Source organism: Pelobates fuscus, chromosome 4 (genome assembly GCF_036172605.1).
Source record: "Pelobates fuscus isolate aPelFus1 chromosome 4, aPelFus1.pri, whole genome shotgun sequence".
Lineage (NCBI taxonomy): Eukaryota > Metazoa > Chordata > Amphibia > Anura > Pelobatidae > Pelobates > Pelobates fuscus.
Genome location: NC_086320.1, coordinates 382,212,903 through 382,238,601, shown reverse-complemented (window position 1 = coordinate 382,238,601; position 25,699 = coordinate 382,212,903). Strand labels below are relative to the sequence as shown.

The 25,699-nt window shown below is 44.8% G+C and overlaps 2 protein-coding genes across 3 annotated transcripts in view; one reads left to right on the top strand and one right to left on the bottom strand.

Moving 5' to 3' along the window:
- The window catches only part of KIF9 (kinesin family member 9), a 37,078-nt gene extending 20,702 nt beyond the window's left edge, over positions 1-16,376 (bottom strand). The window contains exons 1-3 of the mRNA XM_063452829.1: positions 16,280-16,376; positions 6,838-6,942; positions 5,938-6,103 (exon numbers count right to left, since the gene is read on the bottom strand). Coding sequence (XP_063308899.1) covers positions 5,938-6,103; positions 6,838-6,933 — 262 coding nt within the window. The 5' untranslated portion in view covers positions 6,934-6,942; positions 16,280-16,376. The remainder of the gene's footprint in view (positions 1-5,937; positions 6,104-6,837; positions 6,943-16,279) is intronic.
- The window catches only part of KLHL18 (kelch like family member 18), a 29,541-nt gene continuing 20,198 nt past the window's right edge, over positions 16,357-25,699 (top strand). For both annotated transcript variants that reach the window (XM_063452831.1, XM_063452830.1), the window contains exon 1: positions 16,357-16,570. In XM_063452831.1, coding sequence (XP_063308901.1) covers positions 16,406-16,570 — 165 coding nt within the window. In that variant the 5' untranslated portion in view covers positions 16,357-16,405. The remainder of the gene's footprint in view (positions 16,571-25,699) is intronic.

Below are 25,699 nucleotides of genomic sequence, written 5' to 3'. Positions count from 1 at the left end.
AACAGGACTTGGTATAGTCACTGCAGTCAGTGCTCTGCAATATAAAAACACAGAGTATAACAGGACTTGGTATAGTGACTGCAGTCGGTGCTCTGCAATCTGAAAACACAGGGTATAACAGGACTTGGTATAGTGACTGCAGTCAATGCTCTGCAATATAAAAACACAGAGTATAACAGGACTTGGTATAGTGACTGCAGTCAGTGCTCTGCAATATAAAAACACAGAGTATAACAGGACTTGGTATAGTCACTGCAGTCAGTGCTCTGCAATCTGAAAACACAGAGTATAACAGGACTTGGTATAGTGACTGCAGTCAGTGCTCTGCAATATGAAAACACAGAGTATAACAGGACTTGGTATAGTCACTGCAGTCAGTGCTCTGCAATCTGAAAACACAGAGTATAACAGGACTTGGTATAGTCACTGCAGTCAGTGCTCTGCAATCTGAAAACACAGAGTATAACAGGACTTGGTATAGTCACTGCAGTCAGTGCTCTGCAATCTGAAAACACAGAGTATAACAGGACTTGGTATAGTGACTGCAGTCAGTGCTCTGCAATCTGAAAACACAGAGTATAACAGGACTTGGTATAGTCACTGCAGTCAGTGCTCTGCAATCTGAAAACACAGAGTATAACAGGACTTGGTATAGTGACTGCAGTCAGTGCTCTGCAATATGAAAACACAGAGTATAACAGGACTTGGTATAGTGACTGCAGTCAGTGCTCTGCAATATAAAAACACAGAGTATAACAGGACTTGGTATAGTGACTGCAGTCAGTGCTCTGCAATCTGAAAACACAGAGTATAACAGGACTTGGTATAGTGACTGCAGTCAGTGCTCTGCAATCTGAAAAAACAGAGTATAACAGGACTTGGTATAGTGACTGCAGTCAGTGCTCTGCAATATGAAAACACAGAGTATAACAGGACTTGGTATAGTCACTGCAGTCAGTGCTCTGCAATCTGAAAACACAGAGTATAACAGGACTTGGTATAGTGACTGCAGTCAGTGCTCTGCAATCTGAAAACACAGAGTATAACAGGACTTGGTATAGTGACTGCAGTCAGTGCTCTGCAATATGAAAACACAGAGTATAACAGGACTTGGTATAGTGACGGCAGTCAGTGCTCTGCAATCTGAAAACACAGAGTATAACAGGACTTGGTATAGTGACTGCAGTCAGTGCTCTGCAATATGAAAACACAGAGTATAACAGGACTTGGTATAGTGACTGCAGTCAGTGCTCTGCAATATGAAAACACAGAGTATAACAGGACTTGGTATAGTCACTGCAGTCAGTGCTCTGCAATCTGAAAACACAGAGTATAACAGGACTTGGTATAGTGACTGCAGTCAGTGCTCTGCAATATGAAAACACAGAGTATAACATGACTTGGTATAGTGACTGCAGTCAGTGCTCTGCAATCTGAAAACACAGAGTATAACAGGACTTGGTATAGTGACTGCAGTCAGTGCTCTGCAATCTGAAAACACAGAGTATAACAGGACTTGGTATAGTCACTGCAGTCAGTGCTCTGCAATCTGAAAACACAGAGTATAACAGGACTTGGTATAGTGACTGCAGTCAGTGCTCTGCAATATGAAAACACAGGGTATAAAAGGACTTGGTATAGTCACTGCAGTCAGTGCTCTGCAATATAAAAACACAGAGTATAACAGGACTTGGTATAGTCACTGCAGTCAGTGCTCTGCAATATGAAAACACAGAGTATAACAGGACTTGGTATAGTCACTGCAGTCAGTGCTCTGCAATATGAAAACACAGAGTATAACAGGACTTGGTATAGTCACTGCAGTCAGTGCTCTGCAATATGAAAACACAGAGTATAACAGGACTTGGTATAGTGACTGCAGTCAGTGCTCTGCAATATGAAAACACAGAGTATAACAGGACTTAGTATAGTGACTGCAGTCAGTGCTCTGCAATATGAAAACACGGAGTATAACAGGACTTGGTATAGTCACTGCAGTCAGTGCTCTGCAATCTGAAAACACAGAGTATAACAGGACTTGGTATAGTGACTGCAGTCAGTGCTCTGCAATCTGAAAACACAGAGTATAACAGGACTTGGTATAGTCACTGCAGTCAGTGCTCTGCAATCTGAAAACACAGAGTATAACAGGACTTGGTATAGTCACTGCAGTCAGTGCTCTGCAATCTGAAAACACAGAGTATAACAGGACTTGGTATAGTGACTGCAGTCAGTGCTCTGCAATATGAAAACACAGAGTATAACAGGACTTGGTATAGTGACTGCAGTCAGTGCTCTGCAATCTGAAAAAACAGAGTATAACAGGACTTGGTATAGTCACTGCAGTCGGTGCTCTGCAATCTGAAAACACAGAGTATAACAGGACTTGGTATAGTGACTGCAGTCAGTGCTCTGCAATCTGAAAACACAGAGTATAACAGGACTTGGTATAGTCACTGCAGTCAGTGCTCTGCAATATAAAAACACAGAGTATAACAGGACTTGGTATAGTCACTGCAGTCAGTGCTCTGCAATCTGAAAACACAGAGTATAACAGGACTTGGTATAGTGACTGCAGTCAGTGCTCTGCAATATGAAAACACAGAGTATAACAGGACTTGGTATAGTCACTGCAGTCAGTGCTCTGCAATCTGAAAACACAGAGTATAACAGGACTTGGTATAGTCACTGCAGTCAGTGCTCTGCAATCTGAAAACACAGAGTATAACAGGACTTGGTATAGTCACTGCAGTCAGTGCTCTGCAATCTGAAAACACAGAGTATAACAGGACTTGGTATAGTGACTGCAGTCAGTGCTCTGCAATCTGAAAACACAGAGTATAACAGGACTTGGTATAGTGACTGCAGTCAGTGCTCTGCAATCTGAAAACACAGAGTATAACAGGACTTGGTATAGTGACTGCAGTCAGTGCTCTGCAATCTGAAAACACAGAGTATAACAGGACTTGGTATAGTGACTGCAGTCAGTGCTCTGCAATCTGAAAACACAGAGTATAACAGGACTTGGTATAGTGACTGCAGTCAGTGCTCTGCAATCTGAAAACACAGAGTATAACAGGACTTGGTATAGTCACTGCAGTCAGTGCTCTAAAATATGAAAACACAGAGTATAACAGGAGTTGGTATAGTCACTGCAGTCAGTGCTCTGCAATCTGAAAACACAGAGTATAACAGGACTTGGTATAGTCACTGCAGTCAGTGCTCTGCAATATAAAAACACAGAGTATAACAGGACTTGGTATAGTCACTGCAGTCAGTGCTCTGCAATCTGAAAACACAGAGTATAACAGGACTTGGTATAGTGACTGCAGTCAGTGCTCTGCAATCTGAAAACACAGAGTATAACAGGACTTGGTATAGTGACTGCAGTCAGTGCTCTAAAATATGAAAACACAGAGTATAACAGGAGTTGGTATAGTCACTGCAGTCAGTGCTCTGCAATATAAAAACACAGAGTATAACAGGACTTGGTATAGTGACTGCAGTCAGTGCTCTAAAATATGAAAACACAGAGTATAACAGGACTTGGTATAGTCACTGCAGTCAGTGCTCTGCAATATAAAAACACAGAGTATAACAGGACTTGGTATAGTGACGGCAGTCAGTGCTCTGCAATCTGAAAACACAGAGTATAACAGGACTTGGTATAGTCACTGCAGTCAGTGCTCTGCAATATAAAAACACAGAGTATAACAGGACTTGGTATAGTGACTGCAGTCAGTGCTCTGCAATATGAAAACACAGAGTATAACAGGACTTGGTATAGTGACTGCAGTCAGTGCTCTGCAATCTGAAAACACAGAGTATAACAGGACTTGGTATAGTGACGGCAGTCAGTGCTCTGCAATCTGAAAACACAGAGTATAACAGGACTTGGTATAGTGACTGCAGTCAGTGCTCTGCAATATGAAAACACAGAGTATAACAGGACTTGGTATAGTGACTGCAGTCAGTGCTCTGCAATCTGAAAACACAGAGTATAACAGGACTTGGTATAGTGACGGCAGTCAGTGCTCTGCAATCTGAAAACACAGAGTATAACAGGACTTGGTATAGTGACTGCAGTCAGTGCTCTGCAATATGAAAACACAGAGTATAACAGGACTTGGTATAGGCACTGCAACCAATGCTCTGCAGGATTAGTAGATTACTCTAGGAGGGTATCAGGGCACAATAGCTGTATTAGTTATGGTGCTCGGAGTATTCCTCTAGTAAAGTTATAAACCCCAGGATGGGGTGGTATTAATCCACTTGATGTAGGAGTTTATTGTGCATGTTGCAAAATAGGAATTTTCATTTGTGCAATATTGCGTAATAATTCGAAAACAATTACTTTCAAAATATGGTTTTGATGTAACTCTTTCACAAGGCCGTTCCAATCTCATGGACTAAAAATGAACAATTATTGAGACTTTAAACAAAACCAAATGGGTCTAATTATAAGTGTATTTAAAAGTTACCATTATGCTGTGAAAAGGAATTAGGGGGAATGGGGATTTTACCCACGGCAGAGAAAAGGGTTTTTACACAAAGAATAAAGATGTAGAATTCTCTGCCAATAGAGGTTGTGTTAGAACATTTAAATTAGGGATGCAACGGACGATTATTTTTATAACAGAATAATCAACTAATATTTTTTTTTGTTAATTGGATAAAAAAAATAGAATTCCGTTGTTTTGTATATAGGGCAGGAAGGAGCACAAAGAATGGGTGCTGCCTGGGCACAGGTCACAGCTAGAGGATGAAGAGTGTCACAGGGTTGGTTGTTGGGTGCCATGCAATCCTATTTACTGCCTCTTCCTCCTAAGTGTTCATCAAAAAAGGCACTAGCGGTCAGGTAGTGAGGGATCAGTAGCACAGGGGAAGGTAAGGGGATATTTAGATATAACTAAGCTCCTGCCACCTATGGGAAAGCAGGCGCTGGGCACTGTGTTCCTTTATTAGCCCCACCGTGGTCAGAGTATCACCAGAGCAGTTAGAGCCTGCGAAACACTGTGGGGAGTGAGGGAAATTGCTTCAAATTGGAAACAGATATGATCATTGTGTTGGCACTGTGATGGCTATTGCTCAGTAATGGCTAACCCTCATGGTTGCCAATTACATTTCTGGTTCTGCTCATCCAGCCCAAAGGGAAATGAAGCTGGCAAATGTCTGAGGTGACTAGCTAGCCATCACTGCTACAACTCACAGTATACATCACATGTGTACAGTTATAAGTTGCAATATTAAAGGATCACTAGAATGTCAGGAAAACAAACTCATTTTCCTGACACTATATAATCCTTAGGTCCCACCCTCCCTTTAGGGCCCCCTTCAGCCACTTATCTTTATCTAGCGCGGGGCTCCCTCGGCACTGGTGACCTCTCCTCCCCCTCCGACATCATCTCCCGAGTGGAGCCGAATGCGCATGCGCGGCAATAGACACGCGCACATTAAAATGGTTCTCAATGCTTTCCTATGGACGTTCTGCATGCTCAATGCGATTTTCGCATTGAGCGCCGGGGAAGCGCGTCTAGTGGTTGTCAGGAAGACAGCCACTATAGGCTGGATTAACCCTGCAGTGTAAACATAGCAGTTTCTCTGAACGGGTTAAAACCTGGGGGACCTGGCACCCAGACCACTTCATTGAGCTGAAGTGGTCTGAGTGACTATAGTGGTCCTTTAAATACCGGATCATTTCCAAACTGTTCCACTAACACAATGTATCCATGATATCAAAAAAAATCCATTGTGGAATGTAATAATTGTTTTACAAGTCACACTTGAACTCAGAGTTTGCTAGGTTGAGCTACCATGGAGTGATTCTGCGGATGGCATTTGCTATGACCACGGACACATTACAAACAAGTTTTATTATGCTGGTAGTGACAGTGGTTTTAGAGTTTGCACTTCACACTACATTCTAATGGGGATTACCATTATAGCCATCCAAAGCTTTGGACACAACAGACTTTGCCGCAACACTATAAACGTTTTCCTGAGTCACATCATGAAGAATTCCATCGACTTTAAAGGACCAATCAGATCGCTTGTTATTGACAACACCAAACTTCTCATCTTTCTTTAAGTGAATATCGATTGTCTGTGGATAGTTAAACACAATGAAATATTTATATTTCACACATTAGTGATGAAAAAGTAACAAATCTAATTGCGTTTATTATGGGGCTTAATGCAAGAATTTTTTTTATTGATCTGATGACAGCAATGAATGTGGGAACTAAACAAAAATTCTGACTTCTCTAGAAATCAGTGCTTACATAGCAATAAAGAGGGGACACTCGTAACCCCTAAAGCACTACAGCAAACTGAAGTACTTTAGGGTTTTGCATGTTCCTTTGTCAGAGATAGAAACATGAAATACTTGCACACAGTTTTAGCATATATTTCCTAGAAGTAGTTTTACAGCCCTGTGATACATTGAAATTAGAAGATGGGCTTTTTACTGCAGCTAATTTAGCAAAACACTCTAGTTATTATGAGGTAGACTGGATTGGTTTCACTATAACTCATGCAGGGAGCGTTAGATGCCCTGGTACTTGGAGTATTTCCTTCACAGGGCGAAAATTGTATTAGAAAACTGTGAGATGATCACTCCTATGGTATTTACTGAAAACTGCAAAACAGAAATGGCTCAAAAGTCAGTCATCGACTTTGCTGTAAAAATCACTTAGTACCTCTCTGAATACATACAAAACTCACGCCAGTAATCTAGGGATTGAGGAAAATTGACAAAAGAATTGCAAATATTAAACAAAAATAGCCAAATTACCAGCTCTTTTTACAGTTTATCAATTATTAACCAGTTCCCCTTACCTTGTTGTCTTCTCCCAGATTAATAAAATCCTGAGCAAAGCTGGCGGTCGGTCGAAACCGGACAAAAACCTGTACAGCACTGTCCGCAGCAGCCATTGTCACTATCTGCAAAACAAAAAGTAAATGAGACGTAGGATACCGACCATATCTCTCCATCCACTGTACTGCCCACATTCTACCCCCATCCACAGCATTTACTACTCCCACTGGAAGGCTATTCCAGGTATCTACTACCCTTTCTATATCACTGTTACTGCTCCCACTGGAAGGCTATTCCAGGTATCTACTACCCTTTCTATATCACTGTTACTGCTCCCACTGGAAGGCTATTCCAGGTATCTACTACCCTTTCTATATCACTGTTACTGCTCCCACTGGAAGGCTATTCTAGGTATCTACTACCCTTTCTATATCACTGTTACTGCTCCCACTGGAAGGCTATTCCAGGTATCTCTCTGTGTGATACTCAATATTATTATATATCGCACTCTGTGAGATACTCGGTATTATTATACATCGCTCTCTGTGAGATACTCGGTAATATTATACACCGCTCTTTGTGAGATACTCGGTATTATTATATACCGCTCTCTGTGAGATACTCGGTATTATTATACACCGCTCTCTTTGAGATACTCGGTATTATTATACACCGCTCTCTGTGAGATACTCGGTATTATTATATACCGCTCTCTGTGAGATACTCGGTATTATTATACACCGCTCTCTTTGAGATACTCGGTATTATTATACACCGCTCTCTGTGAGATACTCGGTATTATTATACACCGCTCTCTGTGAGATACTCGGTATTATTATACACCGCTCTCTGTGTGATACTCGGTATTATTATACACCGCTATCTGTGAGATACTCGGTATTATTATATACCGCTCTCAGTGTGATACTCGGTATTATTATACATCGCTCTCGGTGTGATACTCTGAATTATTATACATTGCTCTCTCTGTATGATACTCGGTATTATTATATTATTATACACCGCTCTCGGTGTGATACTCGGTATTATTATATTATTATACACCGCTCTCTGTGTGATACTCGGTATTATTATATTATTATACACCGCTCTCGGTGAGATACTCGGTATTATTATATTATTATACACCACTCTCTGTGAGATACTCGGTATTATTATATTATTATACACCGCTCTCTGTGTGATACTCGGTATTATTATATTATTATACACCGCTCTCGGTGTGATACTCGGTATTATTATATTATTATACACCGCTCTCTGTGTGATACTCGGTATTATTATATTATTATACACCGCTCTCGGTGTGATACTCGGTATTATTATATTATTATACACTGCTCTCTGTGTGATACTCGGTATTATTATATTATTATACACCGCTCTCTGTGAGATACTCGGTATTATTATACACCGCTCTCTGTGTGATACTCGGTATTATTATATTATTATACACCGCTCTCTGTGAGATACTCGGTATTATTATATTATTATACACTGCTCTCGGTGTGATACTCGGTATTATTATATAATTATACACCGCTCTCGGTGTGATACTCGGTATTATTATATTATTATACACCGCTCTCGGTGTGATACTCAGTATTATTATATTATTATACACCGGTCTCTGTGAGATACTCGGTATTATTATATTATTATACACCGCTCTCTGTGAGATACTCGGTATTATTATATTATTATACACCGCTCTCTGTGAGATACTCGGTATTATTATATTATTATACACCGCTCTCTGTGAGATACTCGGTATTATTATATTATTATACACCGCTCTCTGTGAGATACTTGGTATTATTATATTATTATACAACGCTCTCTGTGAGATACTCGGTATTATTATATTATTATACACCGCTCTCTCTGTGAGATACTCGGTATTATTATATTATTATACACCGCTCTCTCTGTGAGATACTCGGTATTATTATTTACCGCTCTCTGTGTGATACTCGGTATTATTATATTATTATACACCGCTCTCTGTGAGATACTCGGTATTATTATATTATTATACACCGCTCTCTGTGAGATACTCGGTATTATTATATTATTATACACCGCTCTCTGTGAGATACTCGGTATTATTATATTATTATACACCGCTCTCTGTGAGATACTCGGTATTATTATATTATTATACACCGCTCTCTGTGAGATACTCGGTATTATTATATTATTATACACCGCTCTCTCTGTGAGATACTCGGTATTATTATATTATTATACACCGCTCTCTGTGAGATACTCGGTATTATTATATTATTATACACCGCTCTCTCTGTGAGATACTCGGTATTATTATATTATTATACACCGCTCTCTGTGAGATACTCGGTATTATTATATTATTATACACCACTCTCTGTGAGATACTCGGTATTATTATATTATTATACACCGCTCTCTGTGAGATACTCGGTATTATTATATTATTATACACCGCTCTCTGTGAGATACTCGGTATTATTATATTATTATACACCGCTCTCTGTGAGATACTCGGTATTATTATATTATTATACACCGCTCTCTGTGAGATACTCGGTATTATTATATTATTATACACCGCTCTCTGTGAGATACTCGTCATTATTATATTATTATACACCGCTCTCTGTGAGATACTCTGTATTAATATATTATTATACACCGCTCTCTCTGTGAGATACTCGGTATTATTATATACCGCTCTCTGTGTGATACTCGGTATTATTATATTATTATACACCGCTCTCTGTGAGATACTCGGTATTATTATATTATTATACACCGCTCTCTGTGAGATACTCGGTATTATTATATTATTATACACCGCTCTCTCTGTGAGATACTCGGTATTATTATATTATTATACACCGCTCTCGGTGTGATACTCGGTATTATTATATTATTATACACCGCTCTCTGTGAGATACTCGGTATTATTATATTATTATACACCGCTCTCTGTGAGATACTCGGTATTATTATATTATTATACACCACTCTCTGTGAGATACTCGGTATTATTATACACCGTTCTCTGTGAGATACTCGGTATTATTATATTATTATACACCGCTCTCTGTGAGATACTCGGTATTATTATATTATTATACACCGCTCTCTGTGAGATACTCGGTATTATTATATTATTATACACCGCTCTCTGTGAGATACTCGGTATTATTATATTATTATACACCGCTCTCTGTGAGATACTCGGTATTATTATATTATTATACACCGCTCTCTGTGAGATACTCGGTATTATTATATTATTATACACCGCTCTCTCTGTGAGATACTCGGTATTATTATATTATTATACACCGCTCTCTGTGAGATACTCGGTATTATTATATTATTATACACCGCTCTCTGTGAGATACTCGGTATTATTATATTATAATACACCGCTCTCTGTGAGATACTCGGTATTATTATATTATTATACACCGCTCTCTGTGTAATACTCGGTATTATTATATTATTATACACCGCTCTCTCTGTGAGATACTCGGTATTATTATATTATTATACACCGCTCTCTGTGAGATACTCGGTATTATTATATTATTATACACCGCTCTCTGTGAGATACTCGGTATTATTATATTATTATACACCGCTCTCTCTGTGAGATACTCGGTATTATTATATTATTATACACCGCTCTCTGTGAGATACTCGGTATTATTATATTATTATACACCGCTCTCTGTGAGATACTCGGTATTATTATACACCGCTCTCTGTGAGATACTCGGTATTATTATATACCGCTCTCTGTGTGATACTCGGTATTATTATATTATTATACACCGCTCTCTGTGAGATACTCGGTATTATTATATTATTATACACCGCTCTCTGTGAGATACTCGGTATTATTATATTATTATACACCGCTCTCTGTGAGATACTCGGTATTATTATACACCGTTCTCTGTGAGATACTCGGTATTATTATATTATTATACACCGCTCTCTGTGAGATACTCGGTATTATTATATTATTATACACCGCTCTCTGTGAGATACTCGGTATTATTATATTATTATACACCGCTCTCTGTGAGATACTCGGTATTATTATATTATTATACACCGCTCTCTCTGTGAGATACTCGGTATTATTATATTATTATACACCGCTCTCTGTGAGATACTCGGTATTATTATATTATTATACACCGCTCTCTGTGAGATACTCGGTATTATTATATTATAATACACCGCTCTCTGTGAGATACTCGGTATTATTATATTATTATACACCGCTCTCTGTGTGATACTCGGTATTATTATATTATTATACACCGCTCTCTCTGTGAGATACTCGGTATTATTATATTATTATACACCGCTCTCTGTGAGATACTCGGTATTATTATATTATTATACACCGCTCTCTGTGAGATACTCGGTATTATTATATTATTATACACCGCTCTCTCTGTGAGATACTCGGTATTATTATATTATTATACACCGCTCTCTCTGTGAGATACTCGGTATTATTATATTATTATACACCGCTCTCTGTGAGATACTCGGTATTATTATATTATTATACACCGCTCTCTGTGAGATACTCGGTATTATTATATTATAATACACCGCTCTCTGTGAGATACTCGGTATTATTATATTATTATACACCGCTCTCTGTGTAATACTCGGTATTATTATATTATTATACACCGCTCTCTCTGTGAGATACTCAGTATTATTATATTATTATACACCGCTCTCTGTGAGATACTCGGTATTATTATATTATTATACACCGCTCTCTGTGAGATACTCGGTATTATTATATTATTATACACCGCTCTCTCTGTGAGATACTCGGTATTATTATATTATTATACACCGCTCTCTGTGAGATACTCGGTATTATTATATTATTATACACCGCTCTCTGTGAGATACTCGGTATTATTATACACCGCTCTCTGTGAGATACTCGGTATTATTATATTATTATACACCGCTCTCTGTGTGATACTCGGTATTATTATATTATTATACACCGCTCTCTGTGAGATACTCGGTGTTATTATATTATTATACACCGCTCTCTGTGAGATACTCGGTATTATTATATTATTATACACCGCTCTCTGTGAGATACTCGGTATTATTATACACCGCTCTCTGTGAGATACTCGGTATTATTATATTATTATACACCGCTCTCTGTGTAATACTCGGTATTATTATATTATTATACACCGCTCTCTCTGTGAGATACTCGGTATTATTATATTATTATACACCGCTCTCTGTGTGATACTCGGTATTATTATACACCGCTCTCTGTGAGATACTCGGTATTATTATATTATTATACACCGCTCTCTGTGAGATACTCGGTATTATTATATTATTATACACCGCTCTCTGTGAGATACTCGGTATTATTATATTATTATACACCGCTCTCTGTGAGATACTCGGTATTATTATATTATTATACACCGCTCTCTGTGTAATACTCGGTATTATTATATTATTATACACCGCTCTCTCTGTGAGATACTCGGTATTATTATATTATTATACACCGCTCTCTGTGAGATACTCGGTATTATTATATTATTATACACCGCTCTCTGTGAGATACTCGGTATTATTATATTATTATACACCGCTCTCTCTGTGAGATACTCGGTATTATTATATTATTATACACCGCTCTCTGTGAGATACTCGGTATTATTATATTATTATACACCGCTCTCTGTGAGATACTCGGTATTATTATATTATTATACACCGCTCTCTGTGAGATACTCGGTATTATTATATTATTATACACCGCTCTCTCTGTGAGATACTCGGTATTATTATATTATTATACACCGCTCTCTGTGAGATACTCGGTATTATTATATTATTATACACCGCTCTCTGTGAGATACTCGGTATTATTATACACCGCTCTCTGTGAGATACTCGGTATTATTATATTATTATACACCGCTCTCTGTGTGATACTCGGTATTATTATATTATTATACACCGCTCTCTGTGAGATACTCGGTGTTATTATATTATTATACACCGCTCTCTGTGAGATACTCGGTATTATTATATTATTATACACCGTTCTCTGTGAGATACTCGGTATTATTATACACCGCTCTCTGTGAGATACTCGGTATTATTATATTATTATACACCGCTCTCTGTGAGATACTCGGTGTTATTATATTATTATACACCGCTCTCTGTGAGATACTCAGTATTATTATATTATTATACACCGCTCTCTGTGAGATACTCGGTATTATTATACACCGCTCTCTGTGAGATACTCGGTAATATTATATTATTATACACCGCTCTCTGTGAGATACTCGGTATTATTATATTATTATACACCGCTCTCTGTGAGATACTCGGTATTATTATATTATTATACACCGCTCTCTGTGAGATACTCGGTATTATTATATTATTATACACCGCTCTCTGTGAGATACTCGGTATTATTATATTATTATACACCGCTCTCTCTGTGAGATACTCGGTAATATTATATTATTATACACCGCTCTCTGTGTGATACTCGGTATTATTATATTATTATACACCGCTCTCTGTGAGATACTCGGTGTTATTATATTATTATACACCGCTCTCTGTGAGATACTCGGTATTATTATATTATTATACACCGCTCTCTGTGAGATACTCGGTATTATTATACACCGCTCTCTGTGAGATACTCGGTATTATTATATTATTATACACCGCTCTCTGTGTAATACTCGGTATTATTATATTATTATACACCGCTCTCTCTGTGAGATACTCGGTATTATTATATTATTATACACCGCTCTCTGTGTGATACTCGGTATTATTATACACCGCTCTCTGTGAGATACTCGGTATTGTTATATTATTATACACCGCTCTCTGTGAGATACTCGGTATTATTATATTATTATACACCGCTCTCTGTGAGATACTCGGTATTATTATATTATTATACACCGCTCTCTGTGAGATACTCGGTATTATTATATTATTATACACCGCTCTCTGTGTAATACTCGGTATTATTATATTATTATACACCGCTCTCTCTGTGAGATACTCGGTATTATTATATTATTATACACCGCTCTCTGTGAGATACTCGGTATTATTATATTATTATACACCGCTCTCTGTGAGATACTCGGTATTATTATATTATTATACACCGCTCTCTCTGTGAGATACTCGGTATTATTATATTATTATACACCGCTCTCTGTGAGATACTCGGTATTATTATATTATTATACACCGCTCTCTGTGAGATACTCGGTATTATTATATTATTATACACCGCTCTCTGTGAGATACTCGGTATTATTATATTATTATACACCGCTCTCTGTGAGATACTCGGTATTATTATATTATTATACACCGCTCTCTGTGAGATACTCGGTATTATTATATTATTATACACCGCTCTCTGTGAGATACTCGGTATTATTATACACCGCTCTCTGTGAGATACTCGGTATTATTATATTATTATACACCGCTCTCTGTGTGATACTCGGTATTATTATATTATTATACACCGCTCTCTGTGAGATACTCGGTGTTATTATATTATTATACACCGCTCTCTGTGAGATACTCGGTATTATTATATTATTATACACCGTTCTCTGTGAGATACTCGGTATTATTATACACCGCTCTCTGTGAGATACTCGGTATTATTATATTATTATACACCGCTCTCTGTGAGATACTCGGTGTTATTATATTATTATACACCGCTCTCTGTGAGATACTCAGTATTATTATATTATTATACACCGCTCTCTGTGAGATACTCGGTATTATTATACACCGCTCTCTGTGAGATACTCGGTAATATTATATTATTATACACCGCTCTCTGTGAGATACTCGGTAATATTATATTATTATACACCGCTCTCTGTGAGATACTCGGTATTATTATATTATTATACACCGCTCTCTGTGTGATACTCGGTATTATTATATTATTATACACCGCTCTCTGTGAGATACTCGGTATTATTATATTATTATACACCGCTCTCTGTGAGATACTCGGTATTATTATATTATTATACACCGCTCTCTGTGAGATACTCGGTATTATTATATTATTATACACCGCTCTCTGTGAGATACTCGGTATTATTATATTATTATACACCGCTCTCTGTGAGATACTCGGTATTATTATATTATTATACACCGCTCTCTGTGAGATACTCGGTATTATTATATTATTATACACCGCTCTCTGTGAGATACTCGGTATTATTATATTATTATACACCGCTCTCTGTGTGATACTCGGTATTATTATACACCGCTCTCTGTGTGATACTCGGTATTATTATATTATTATACACCGCTCTCTGTGTGATACTCGGTATTATTATATTATTATACACCGCTCTCTGTGAGATACTCGGTATTATTATATTATTATACACCGCTCTCTGTGAGATACTCGGTATTATTATATTATTATACACCGCTCTCTGTGTGATACTCGGTATTATTATATTATTATACACCGCTCTCTGTGTGATACTCGGTATTATTATATTATTATACACCGCTCTCTGTGTGATACTCGGTATTATTATATTATTATACACCGCTCTCTGTGAGATACTCGGTATTATTATATTATTATACACTGCTCTCGGTGTGATACTCGGTATTATTATATTATTATACACCGCTCTCGGTGTGATACTCGGTATTATTATATTATTATACACCGCTCTCTGTGTGATACTCGGTATTATTATATTATTATACACCGCTCTCTGTGTGATACTCGGTATTATTATATTATTATACACCGCTCTCTGTGAGATACTCGGTATTATTATATTATTATACACTGCTCTCGGTGTGATACTCGGTATTATTATATAATTATACACCGCTCTCGGTGTGATACTCGGTATTATTATATTATTATACACCGCTCTCGGTGTGATACTCAGTATTATTATATTATTATACACCGGTCTCTGTGAGATACTCGGTATTATTATATTATTATACACCGCTCTCTGTGAGATACTCGGTATTATTATATTATTATACACCGCTCTCTGTGAGATACTCGTTATTATTATATTATTATACACCGCTCTCTGTGAGATACTCGGTATTATTATATTATTATACACCGCTCTCTGTGTGATACTCGGTATTATTATATTATTATACACCGCTCTCTGTGTGATACTCGGTATTATTATATTATTATACACCGCTCTCTGTGAGATACTCGGTATTATTATATTATTATACACCGCTCTCTGTGAGATACTCGGTATTATTATATTATTATACACCGCTCTCTGTGAGATACTCGGTATTATTATATTATTATACACCGCTCTCTCTGTGTATTACCTGCTCCCGTGGCCGCCGGTTGTACACTCTGTGTCTCCATGGTAACGGGGCCGGAAGTGTCGCTGTCAGGTGACGTCATCGCCCCGCGCCCTGTGGCAGTCCCGCACTCCGGGTGAGGAAGCCTCCATGCCAGGGGCCGCAGCGGGCCAGGCCGGGGCTGCGGAGTGCAGGATGGGGGACGAGGAGCTGGAGGACCTGGTCCATGTGACGGTGGGCGACCTGCCGGCCCGGGGGTATGGCGTCATGGAGGAGATCCGGCGGCAGGGCAAGCTGTGTGACGTCACGCTCAAAGTATGATGTCACCCCCCCCCCATACTGCTCCCTGCCCCCCCCCTACCGCTCCCTGATCCCCCCTATACCGCTCCCTGATCCCCCCCTATACCGCTCCCTGATCCCCCCCCTATACCGCTCCCTGATCCCCCCCCTATACCGCTCCCTGATCCCCCCCTATACCGCTCCCTGATCCCCCCCTATACCGCTCCCTGATCCCCCCCTATACCGCTCCCTGATCCCCCCCTATACCGCTCCCTGATCCCCCCCTATACCGCTCCCTGATCCCCCCCCCCTATACCGCTCCCTGATCCCCCCCCATACCGCTCCCTGATCCCCCCCCCCTATACCGCTCCCTGATCCCCCCCCCTATACCGCTCCATGATCCCCCCCTATACCGCTCCCTGCCCCACATATACCGCTCCCTGACCCCCCCTATACCGCTCCCTGACCCCCCTATACCGCTCCCTGCCCCCCTATACCGCTCCCTGACCCCCCTATACCGCTCCCTGAGCCCCCCTATACCGCCCCCTATACCGCTCCCTGACCCCCCACTTTACCGCTCCCTGCCCTCCCTATACCGCTCCCTGCCCTCCCTATACCGCTCCCTGCCCTCTTGTGCCGCTCCCTGCCCTCTTGTGCCGCTATGTACCCTCTTGTACCGCTCCCTGCCCTCCTGCCTGTACCTATCCCTGTCCACGCGGTGTCCTCGTGTGGCCCCCCTTCCCTGTGCCCGCGGTGTCCTCGTGTGGCCCCCCTTCCCTGTGCCCGCGGTGTCCTCGTGTGGCCCCCCTTCCCTGTGCCCGCGGTGTCCTCGTGTGGCCCCCCTTCCCTGTGCCCGCGGTGTCCTCGTGTGGCCCCCTTCCCTGTGCCCGCGGTGTCCTCGTGTGGCCCCCCTTCCCTGTGCCCGCGGTGTCCTCGTGTGGCCCCCCTTCCCTGTGCCCGCGGTGTCCTCGTGTGGCCCCCCTTCCCTGTGCCCGCGGTGTCCTTGTGTGGCCCCCCTTCCCTGTGCCCGCGGTGTCCTCGTGTGGCCCCCCTTCCCTGTGCCCGCGGTGTCCTCGTGTGGCCCCCCTTCCCTGTGCCCGCGGTGTCCTCGTGTGGCCCCCCTTCCCTGTGCCCGCGGTGTCCTCGTGTGGCCCCCCTTCCCTGTGCCCGCGGTGTCCTTGTGTGGACCCCCTTCCCTGTGCCCGCGGTGTCCTCGTGTGGCCCCCCTTCCCTGTGCCCGCGGTGTCCTCGTGTGGCCCCCCTTCCCTGTGCCCGCGGTGTCCTCGTGTGGCCCCCCTTCCCTGTGCCCGCGGTGTCCTCGTGTGGCCCCCCTTCCCTGTGCCCGCGGTGTCCTCGTGTGGCCCCCCTTCCCTGTGCCCGCGGTGTCCTCGTGTGGCCCCCCTTCCCTGTGCCCGCGGTGTCCTCGTGTGGCCCCCCTTCCCTGTGCCCGCGGTGTCCTCGTGTGGCCCCCCTTCCCTGTGCCCGCGGTGTCCTCGTGTGGCCCCCCTTCCCTGTGCCCGCGGTGTCCTCGTGTGGCCTCCCATCCCTGTGCCCGCGGTGTCCTCGTGTGGCCCCCCTTCCCTGTGCCCGCGGTGTCCTCGTGTGGCCCCCCTTCCCTGTGCCCGCGGTGTCCTCGTGTGGCCCCCCTTCCCTGTGCCCGCGGTGTCCTCGTGTGGCCCCCCTTCCCTGTGCCCGCGGTGTCCTCGTGTGGCCCCCCTTCCCTGTGCCCGCGGTGTCCTCGTGTTCCCCATTTCCCTGTGCCCGCGGTGTCCTCGTGTTTCCCCCTTTCTCTGTGCCCGCGGTGTCCTCGTGATCCCCCCTTTCCCTGTGCCCGCGGTGTCCTCGTGATCCCCCCTTTCCCTGTGTCCTCGTGATCCCCCCTTCCCTGTGCCCGCGGTGTCCTCGTGTGCCCACCCATCCCTGTGCCCGCGGTGTCCTCGTGTGCCCCACTTCCCTGTGCCCGCAGTGTCCTCATGTGCCCCCCTTCCCTGTGCCCTTTGTGTCCTCGTGTGCCCCTTCTCCCTGTGTGCGCCGTGTGCCTCCCCTCCTCCCTGTGTGCCTCCCCTCCTCCCTGTGCGCGCCGTGTCCCTGTGTGCCACCCTTTCCTGTGTGCACAATGTCCTGGTGTGTGACAATTTTCAATGTCTTCATACAGTCAATGGATATTATCACACCCTTTCATGTATATATGAATCCCATTCACCCCCTCATTGTAGTAATTTCTTACCAGTTCAGTTATATTTGAAATTCACTCTGAATTTTTACTTTGCTGAATAAACCTCATACATTCAAAGCACCATAATCACTTCAGCCTATTGTAGAGTTTATATAGTTCTAGAGTCTTTGAATGCTTTCTAAGCGGGTTCATACTGGCTGTTCAGGGGTCCAGTGCCTCTGCTGTGCTATAATACATCCATCTATTATAGACATTGCGAGTGATGGTTATATTCCTATAGTCTCTCACTGCGATAGCAAGCAATTCTGGATGAAGTGGGAGTTCTCTTAATAATAAATCTCTGTCTAAAGGCGACTAGATATTGTGTTGTAGCCATTTGGGAGGTTTTGTGTGTAGTTGCTGGACCTTAACCTTTCAAGCCAACTACTCAAGGTAGACATACTTCAGCTGCCGTAGACCTTAAATTCTGAGTGGAGAACCTTTATTACAGCGTTCTTATTTTTCTTCGCAAACCGCATTGAATGAAGAAAATAAATCCTTTAACAAGGCTTAACTTCTCAATCGTAACCCAGCTTAGGGAGGGTGTGTGTTCCTTTGTTACTATTGAAAAGACGCTTTGTTTGTCCTTGTTCCAATAATAACACCGCCAAGATAGCTTCATGTAAGGTATATCCTTTCTTGCTTGAAGGTAATAGTTATGAGTTTGTTATTGCGTGATCAATGTATCCAGGAGAATTCAGTAACTGGGTTCATCTTGCCGTCTTTTCAGGTTTATGTCAAGTTTAAAGTCCTCAGTCAACCTTTGACCTTCTAACCCGGTCAGCCTTTGAACTGTCTTATCGAGACAGGAGACCATACTTTGCATTCACTGCATTTCATCCGGTCCCCCATACAGATCGGGATGAATGGAGTCATTCTCCCGTTCTAGTGCTCTGTCATGTACACACCTTTTGTGAGTGTTTGTCTAGAACAGTGATGGTTAACCTTGGAACCCCAAATCAGGCAAGCTACATTTCCCATGATGCTCAGCGACAATGTCATAACCAGATGTAAAAAGAAATGTGCAAACTGTAATTCACAACAATTTTAGGAGTGAAAAAGAATGTTAGGGTTTTGTGGTCTGCGGTGATTCTCCATTCATCAGTTAACTTTAGGGGTCGTTAAATGTCTGTTTGACCTAAGGGGATATTTTCTGAGCTGCCCCTCGATGCAGTGTAGCAGCCAGTAATCTGTCCTATCTCCATGCTCTGTCTATGCGGACTCATTATGTGGAATAGTACGAGGTACGCGGGTCCATTAAGGTATAGCTCTCACAGCTTACATGAGATAGTGTATAATGGCTAATGCTTTGTCACAGAAAGGCCAAGCCAAGATTACTGGTGACTGAACTCCCCGTGTCGCCACGGCAGCAGATGGTGATAACTTATAGTGCAGACGATTAGGACGAGAAGTGCTGATTTAACAGGATGCCAGCAATCCCGTTTAGTCTGGCAGCTCGACAGCGCAGCTCGATCCATTACCAACTAGACACGTCTCTGTTGGTAAAAACATTTCGTATTCGTTCCTTTTTACTATCTATAGTTAAACTAGTAATGAGATTGTGTATTCCAACAATAGGCTTTCTTCTTTTTTTATTGGAATTTACTGGTTTATTATTTAAAAAAACTATATATATATATTTATTCTTGGCACTCACCCTTTCATGTGTATAGTTCAATTCAGCCTGGGTGCAATCCCACGTTGAAAATATATAAACAGAAATAAAGAGATGCACTCCAAGGACTTGGTAAATGAAAAAAGGGGTAGTTTATTCCAATAGGTATAGCATTAAAAAATAGCCGACGTTTCGACCCGTTCGGGTCTTTCTCAAGATCTTGGAGTGCATCTCTTTATTTCTGTATATATATATATATATATATATATATATATATCTCTATCTATCAATCACAAATCCCAGGTCGTCATTGCGACTAGAAATTTTGCCCTTGCGCCTGGGATTTAAAGCCCTTTAGCTGAAGGCAGGATTGGGGCACAATGGAACCAGCCAGCCGGCCGCCCTGGGGAGCATCGCTGTGGTCGGCTGGGGCAGCGTGCATGGGAGCAGTGATCTTCAAGCGGCTCCACTCTGCTCCCTCGCGCTGTTTAATGATGCTGGGAGACGGAATATGACGTCATTCTGGTTCCCGGCATCACTACAGGGAGTAGAGAGGAGCTGCTTGAAGATCACTGCTCCCTCACACGCAGGATGAGCGAGCAGCCCCACTGGTCCCCAGGGAAAGTCCACTCCGCTCTCCCAAAGGTAGAGAGGCTGGGTGGATTCAAATTAAAATGGAAAATGTGTGTGTGTATGCATGTTCGTGTGTGTATGTGTCTCTGTCAGTGTGGATATATATGTGTCTCTCTCTGTCGGGGTGTGTGTGTGTGTCTCTCTGTCGGGGTGTGTCTCTGTCGGTGTTGGTGTGTGTCTCTCTCTCTGTCGGTGTTGGTGTGTGTCTCTCTCTCTGTCGGTGTTGGTGTGTGTCTCTCTCTCTCTCTCTCTGTCGGTGTTGGTGTGTGTGTGTGTCTCTCTCTGTCAGGGGGTGTGTGTCTCTCTCTCTCTTTGTCGGGGGGTGTGTGTCTCTCTCTTTGTCGGGGGGTGTGTGTCTCTCTCTCTGTCGGGGTGTGTGTGTGTGTCTCTCTCTGTCGGGGGTGTGTGTCTCTCTCTCTCTCTGTCGGGGGGGTGTCTCTCTCTGTCGGGGGGTGTGTCTCTCTCTCTCTCTGTCGGGGGTGTGTGTCTCTCTCTCTCTCTGTCGGGGGTGTGTGTCTCTCTCTCTGTCGGGGGGGTGTGTCTCTCTCTCTGTCGGGGGGGTGTGTCTCTCTCTGTCGGGGGGGTGTGTCTCTCTCTCTGTCGGGGGGTTTTTTCTCTCTCTCTCTCTCTGTCGGGGGGGTGTGTCTCTCTCTGTGTCGGGGGGGTGTGTCTCTCTCTGTGTCTCTCTCTCTGTCGGGGGTGTGTGTCTCACTCTCTCTGTCGGGGGGGTGTGTCTCTCTCTCTCTCTCTGTCGGGGGTGTGTCTCTCTGTCGGGGGTGTGTATCTCTCTCTCTGTCGGGGGTGTGTATCTCTCTCTCTGTCGGGGGGGTGTGTCTCTCTCTCTGTCGGGGGGGTGTGTCTCTCTCTCTGTCGGGGGGGTGTGTCTCTCTCTCTGTCGGGGGGGTGTGTCTCTCTCTCTGTCGGGGGGGTGTGTCTCTCTCTGTCGGGGGTGTGTGTCTCTCTCTGTCGGGGGGGTGTGTCTCTCTCTCTGTCGGGGGTGTGTGTCTCTCTCTCTCTCTGTCGGGGGTGTGTGTCTCTCTCTCTCTCTGTCGGGGGGGGGTGTCTCTCTCTCTCTCTGTCGGGGGGGGTGTCTCTCTCTCTCTCTGTCGGGGGTGTGTGTCTCTCTCTCTCTCTGTCGGGGGTGTGTGTCTCTCTCTCTCTCTGTCGGGGGTGTGTGTCTCTCTCTCTCTCTCTGTCGGGGGTGTGTGTCTCTCTCTCTCTCTCTGTCGGGGGTGTGTGTCTCTCTCTCTCTCTCTGTCGGGGGTGTGTGTCTCTCTCTCTCTCTGTCGGGGGTGTGTGTCTCTCTCTCTCTGTCGGGGGGGTGTGTGTCTCTCTCTCTCTCTCTCTCTCTGTCGGGGGTGTGTGTGTCTCTCTCTCTGTCGGGGTGTGTCTCTCTCTCTGTCGGGGTGTGTGTCTCTCTCTCTCTGTCGGGGTGTGTGTCTCTCTCTCTCTCTGTCGGGGTGTGTGTCTCTCTCTCTGTCGGGGTGTGTGTCTCTCTCTCTCTCTCTGTCGGGGTGTGTGTGTCTCTCTCTCTCTCTCTGTCGGGGTGTGTGTGTCTCTCTCTCTCTGTCGGGGTGTGTGTCTCTCTCTCTCGGGGTGTGTGTCTCTCTGTCGGGGTGTGTGTCTCTCTCTCTCTCTCTCTCTCGGGGTGTGTGTCTCTCTCTCTCGGGGTGTGTGTCTCTCTCTCTCTCTCTGTCGGGGTGTGTCTCTCTCTGTCGGGGTGTGTGTCTCTCTCTCTCTCTGTCGGGGTGTGTCTCTCTCTCTCTGTCGGGGGGTGTGTCTCTCTCTGTCGGGGGGTGTGTCTCTCTCTGTCGGGGGGTGTGTCTCTCTCTCTGTCGGGGGGTGTGTCTCTCTCTCTGTCGGGGGGTGTGTCTCTCTCTCTGTCGGGGGGTGTGTCTCTCTCTCTGTCGGGGGGTGTGTCTCTCTCTCTGTCGGGGGGTGTGTCTCTCTCTCTGTCGGGGGGTGTGTCTCTCTCTCTGTCGGGGGTGTGTGTCTCTCTCTCTGTCGGGGGTGTGTGTCTCTCTCTCTGTCGGGGGTGTGTGTCTCTCTCTCTGTCGGGGGTGTGTGTCTCTCTCTCTGTCGGGGGTGTGTGTCTCTCTCTCTGTCGGGGGTGTGTGTCTCTCTCTCTGTCGGGGGTGTGTGTCTCTCTCTCTCTCTGTCGGGGGTGTGTGTCTCTCTCTGTCGGGGGTGTGTGTCTCTCTCTGTCGGGGGTGTGTGTCTCTCTCTGTCGGGGGTGTGTGTCTCTCTCTGTCGGGGGTGTGTGTCTCTCTCTGTCGGGGGTGTGTGTCTCTCTCTGTCGGGGGTGTGTGTCTCTCTCTCTCTCTCTGTCGGGGGTGTGTGTCTCTCTCTCTCTCTCTGTCGGGGGTGTGTGTCTCTCTCTCTCTCTGTCGGGGGGGTGTGTCTCTCTCTGTCGGGGGGGTGTGTCTGTCTCTCTCTGTCGGGGGGGTGTGTCTGTCTCTCTCTGTCGGGGGGGGGGTGTCTCTCTCTCTCTCTGTCGGGGGTGTGTGTCTCTCTCTCTCTCTGTCGGGGGTGTGTGTCTCTCTGTCGGGGGTGTGTGTCTCTCTCTCTCTCTCTGTCGGGAGTGTGTGTCTCTCTCTCTCTGTCGGGGGTGTGTGTCTCTCTCTCTCTCTCTGTCGGGGTGTGTGTCTCTCTCTCTGTCGGGGTGTGTGTCTCTCTCTCTCTCTGTCGGGGTGTGTGTCTCTCTCTCTCTCTGTCGGGGTGTGTGTCTCTCTCTCTCTCTGTCGGGGTGTGTGTCTCTCTCTCTCTCTGTCGGGGTGTGTGTCTCTCTCTCTCTCTGTCGGGGTGTGTGTCTCTCTCTGTCGGGGTGTGTGTCTCTCTCTCTCGGGGTGTGTGTCTCTCTCTCTCTCTCTCGGGGTGTGTGTCTCTCTCTCTCTCTCTGTCGGGGTGTGTGTCTCTCTCTCTCTCTGTCGGGGTGTGTCTCTCTCTCTGTCGGGGTGTGTCTCTCTCTCTGTCGGGGTGTGTCTCTCTCTCTGTCGGGGTGTGTCTCTCTCTCTCTGTCGGGGTGTGTCTCTCTCTCTCTGTCGGGGTGTGTGTCTCTCTCTCTCTCTCTGTCGGGGTGTGTGTCTCTCTCTCTCTCTCTGTCGGGGTGTGTGTCTCTCTCTCTCTCTCTCTGTCGGGGTGTGTGTCTCTCTCTCTCTCTCTCTGTCGGGGTGTGTGTCTCTCTCTCTCTCTCTCTCTGTCGGGGTGTGTGTCTCTCTCTCTCTCTGTCGGGGTGTGTGTGTCTCTCTCTCTCTCTGTCGGGGTGTGTGTCTCTCTCTCTTTTGGGGTGTGTGTCTCTCTCTCTTTTGGGGTGTGTGTCTCTCTCTCTTTTGGGGTGTGTGTCTCTCTCTGTCGGGGTGTGTGTCTCTCTCTGTCGGGGTGTGTGTCTCTCTCTGTCGGGGTGTGTGTCTCTCTCTGTCGGGGTGTGTGTGTCTCTCTCTCTCTCTGTCGGGGTGTGTGTCTCTCTCTCTGTCGGGGTGTGTGTCTCTCTCTCTGTCGGGGTGTGTGTCTCTCTCTCTGTCGGGGTGTGTGTCTCTCTCTCTGTCGGGGTGTGTGTCTCTCTCTCTGTCGGGGTGTGTGTCTCTCTCTCTGTCGGGGTGTGTGTCTCTCTCTCTGTCGGGGTGTGTGTCTCTCTCTCTCTCTGTCGGGGTGTGTGTCTCTCTCTCTCTCTGTCGGGGTGTGTGTCTCTCTCTCTCTCTGTCGGGGTGTGTGTCTCTCTCTCTCTCTCGGGGTGTGTGTCTCTCTCTCTCTCTCTCTCGGGGTGTGTGTCTCTCTCTCTCTCTCTGTCAGGGTGTGTGTCTCTCTCTCTCTCTGTCGGGGTGTGTCTCTCTCTCTCTCTGTCGGGGTGTGTCTCTCTCTCTGTCGGGGTGTGTCTCTCTCTCTCTGTCGGGGTGTGTCTCTCTCTCTCTCTGTCGGGGTGTGTGTCTCTCTCTCTGTCGGGGGGTGTCTCTCTCTCTGTCGGGGGGTGTGTCTCTCTCTCTGTCGGGGGGTGTGTCTCTCTCTCTGTCGGGGGGTGTGTCTCTCTCTCTGTCGGGGGGTGTGTCTCTCTCTCTGTCGGGGGGTGTGTCTCTCTCTCTGTCGGGGGGTGTGTCTCTCTGTCGGGGGGTGTGTCTCTCTGTCGGGGGGTGTGTCTCTCTCTCTGTCGGGGGTGTGTGTCTCTCTCTGTCGGGGGTGTGTGTGTCTCTCTCTGTCGGGGGTGTGTGTCTCTCTCTCTCTCTCTCTCTGTCGGGGGGGTGTGTGTGTCTCTCTCTGTCGGGGGTGTGTGTGTCTCTCTCTGTCGGGGGTGTGTGTCTCTCTCTCTCTCTCTCTCTCTCTGTCGGGGGGGTGTGTCTGTCTCTCTCTGTCGGGGGTGTGTGTCTCTCTCTCTCTCTGTCGGGGGTGTGTGTCTCTCTCTCTCTCTGTCGGGGGTGTGTGTCTCTCTCTCTCTCTGTCGGGGGTGTGTGTCTCTCTCTCTCTCTGTCGGGGGTGTGTCTCTCTCTCTCTCTGTCGGGGTGTGTGTCTCTCTCTCTCTCTGTCGGGGTGTGTGTCTCTCTCTCTCGGGGTGTGTGTCTCTCTCTCTCTCTCTCGGGGTGTGTGTCTCTCTCTCTCTCTGTCGGGGTGTGTGTCTCTCTCTCTCTCTCTCTGTCGGGGTGTGTGTCTCTCTCTCTCTCTCTCTGTCGGGGTGTGTGTCTCTCTCTCTCTCTCTGTCGGGGTGTGTGTCTCT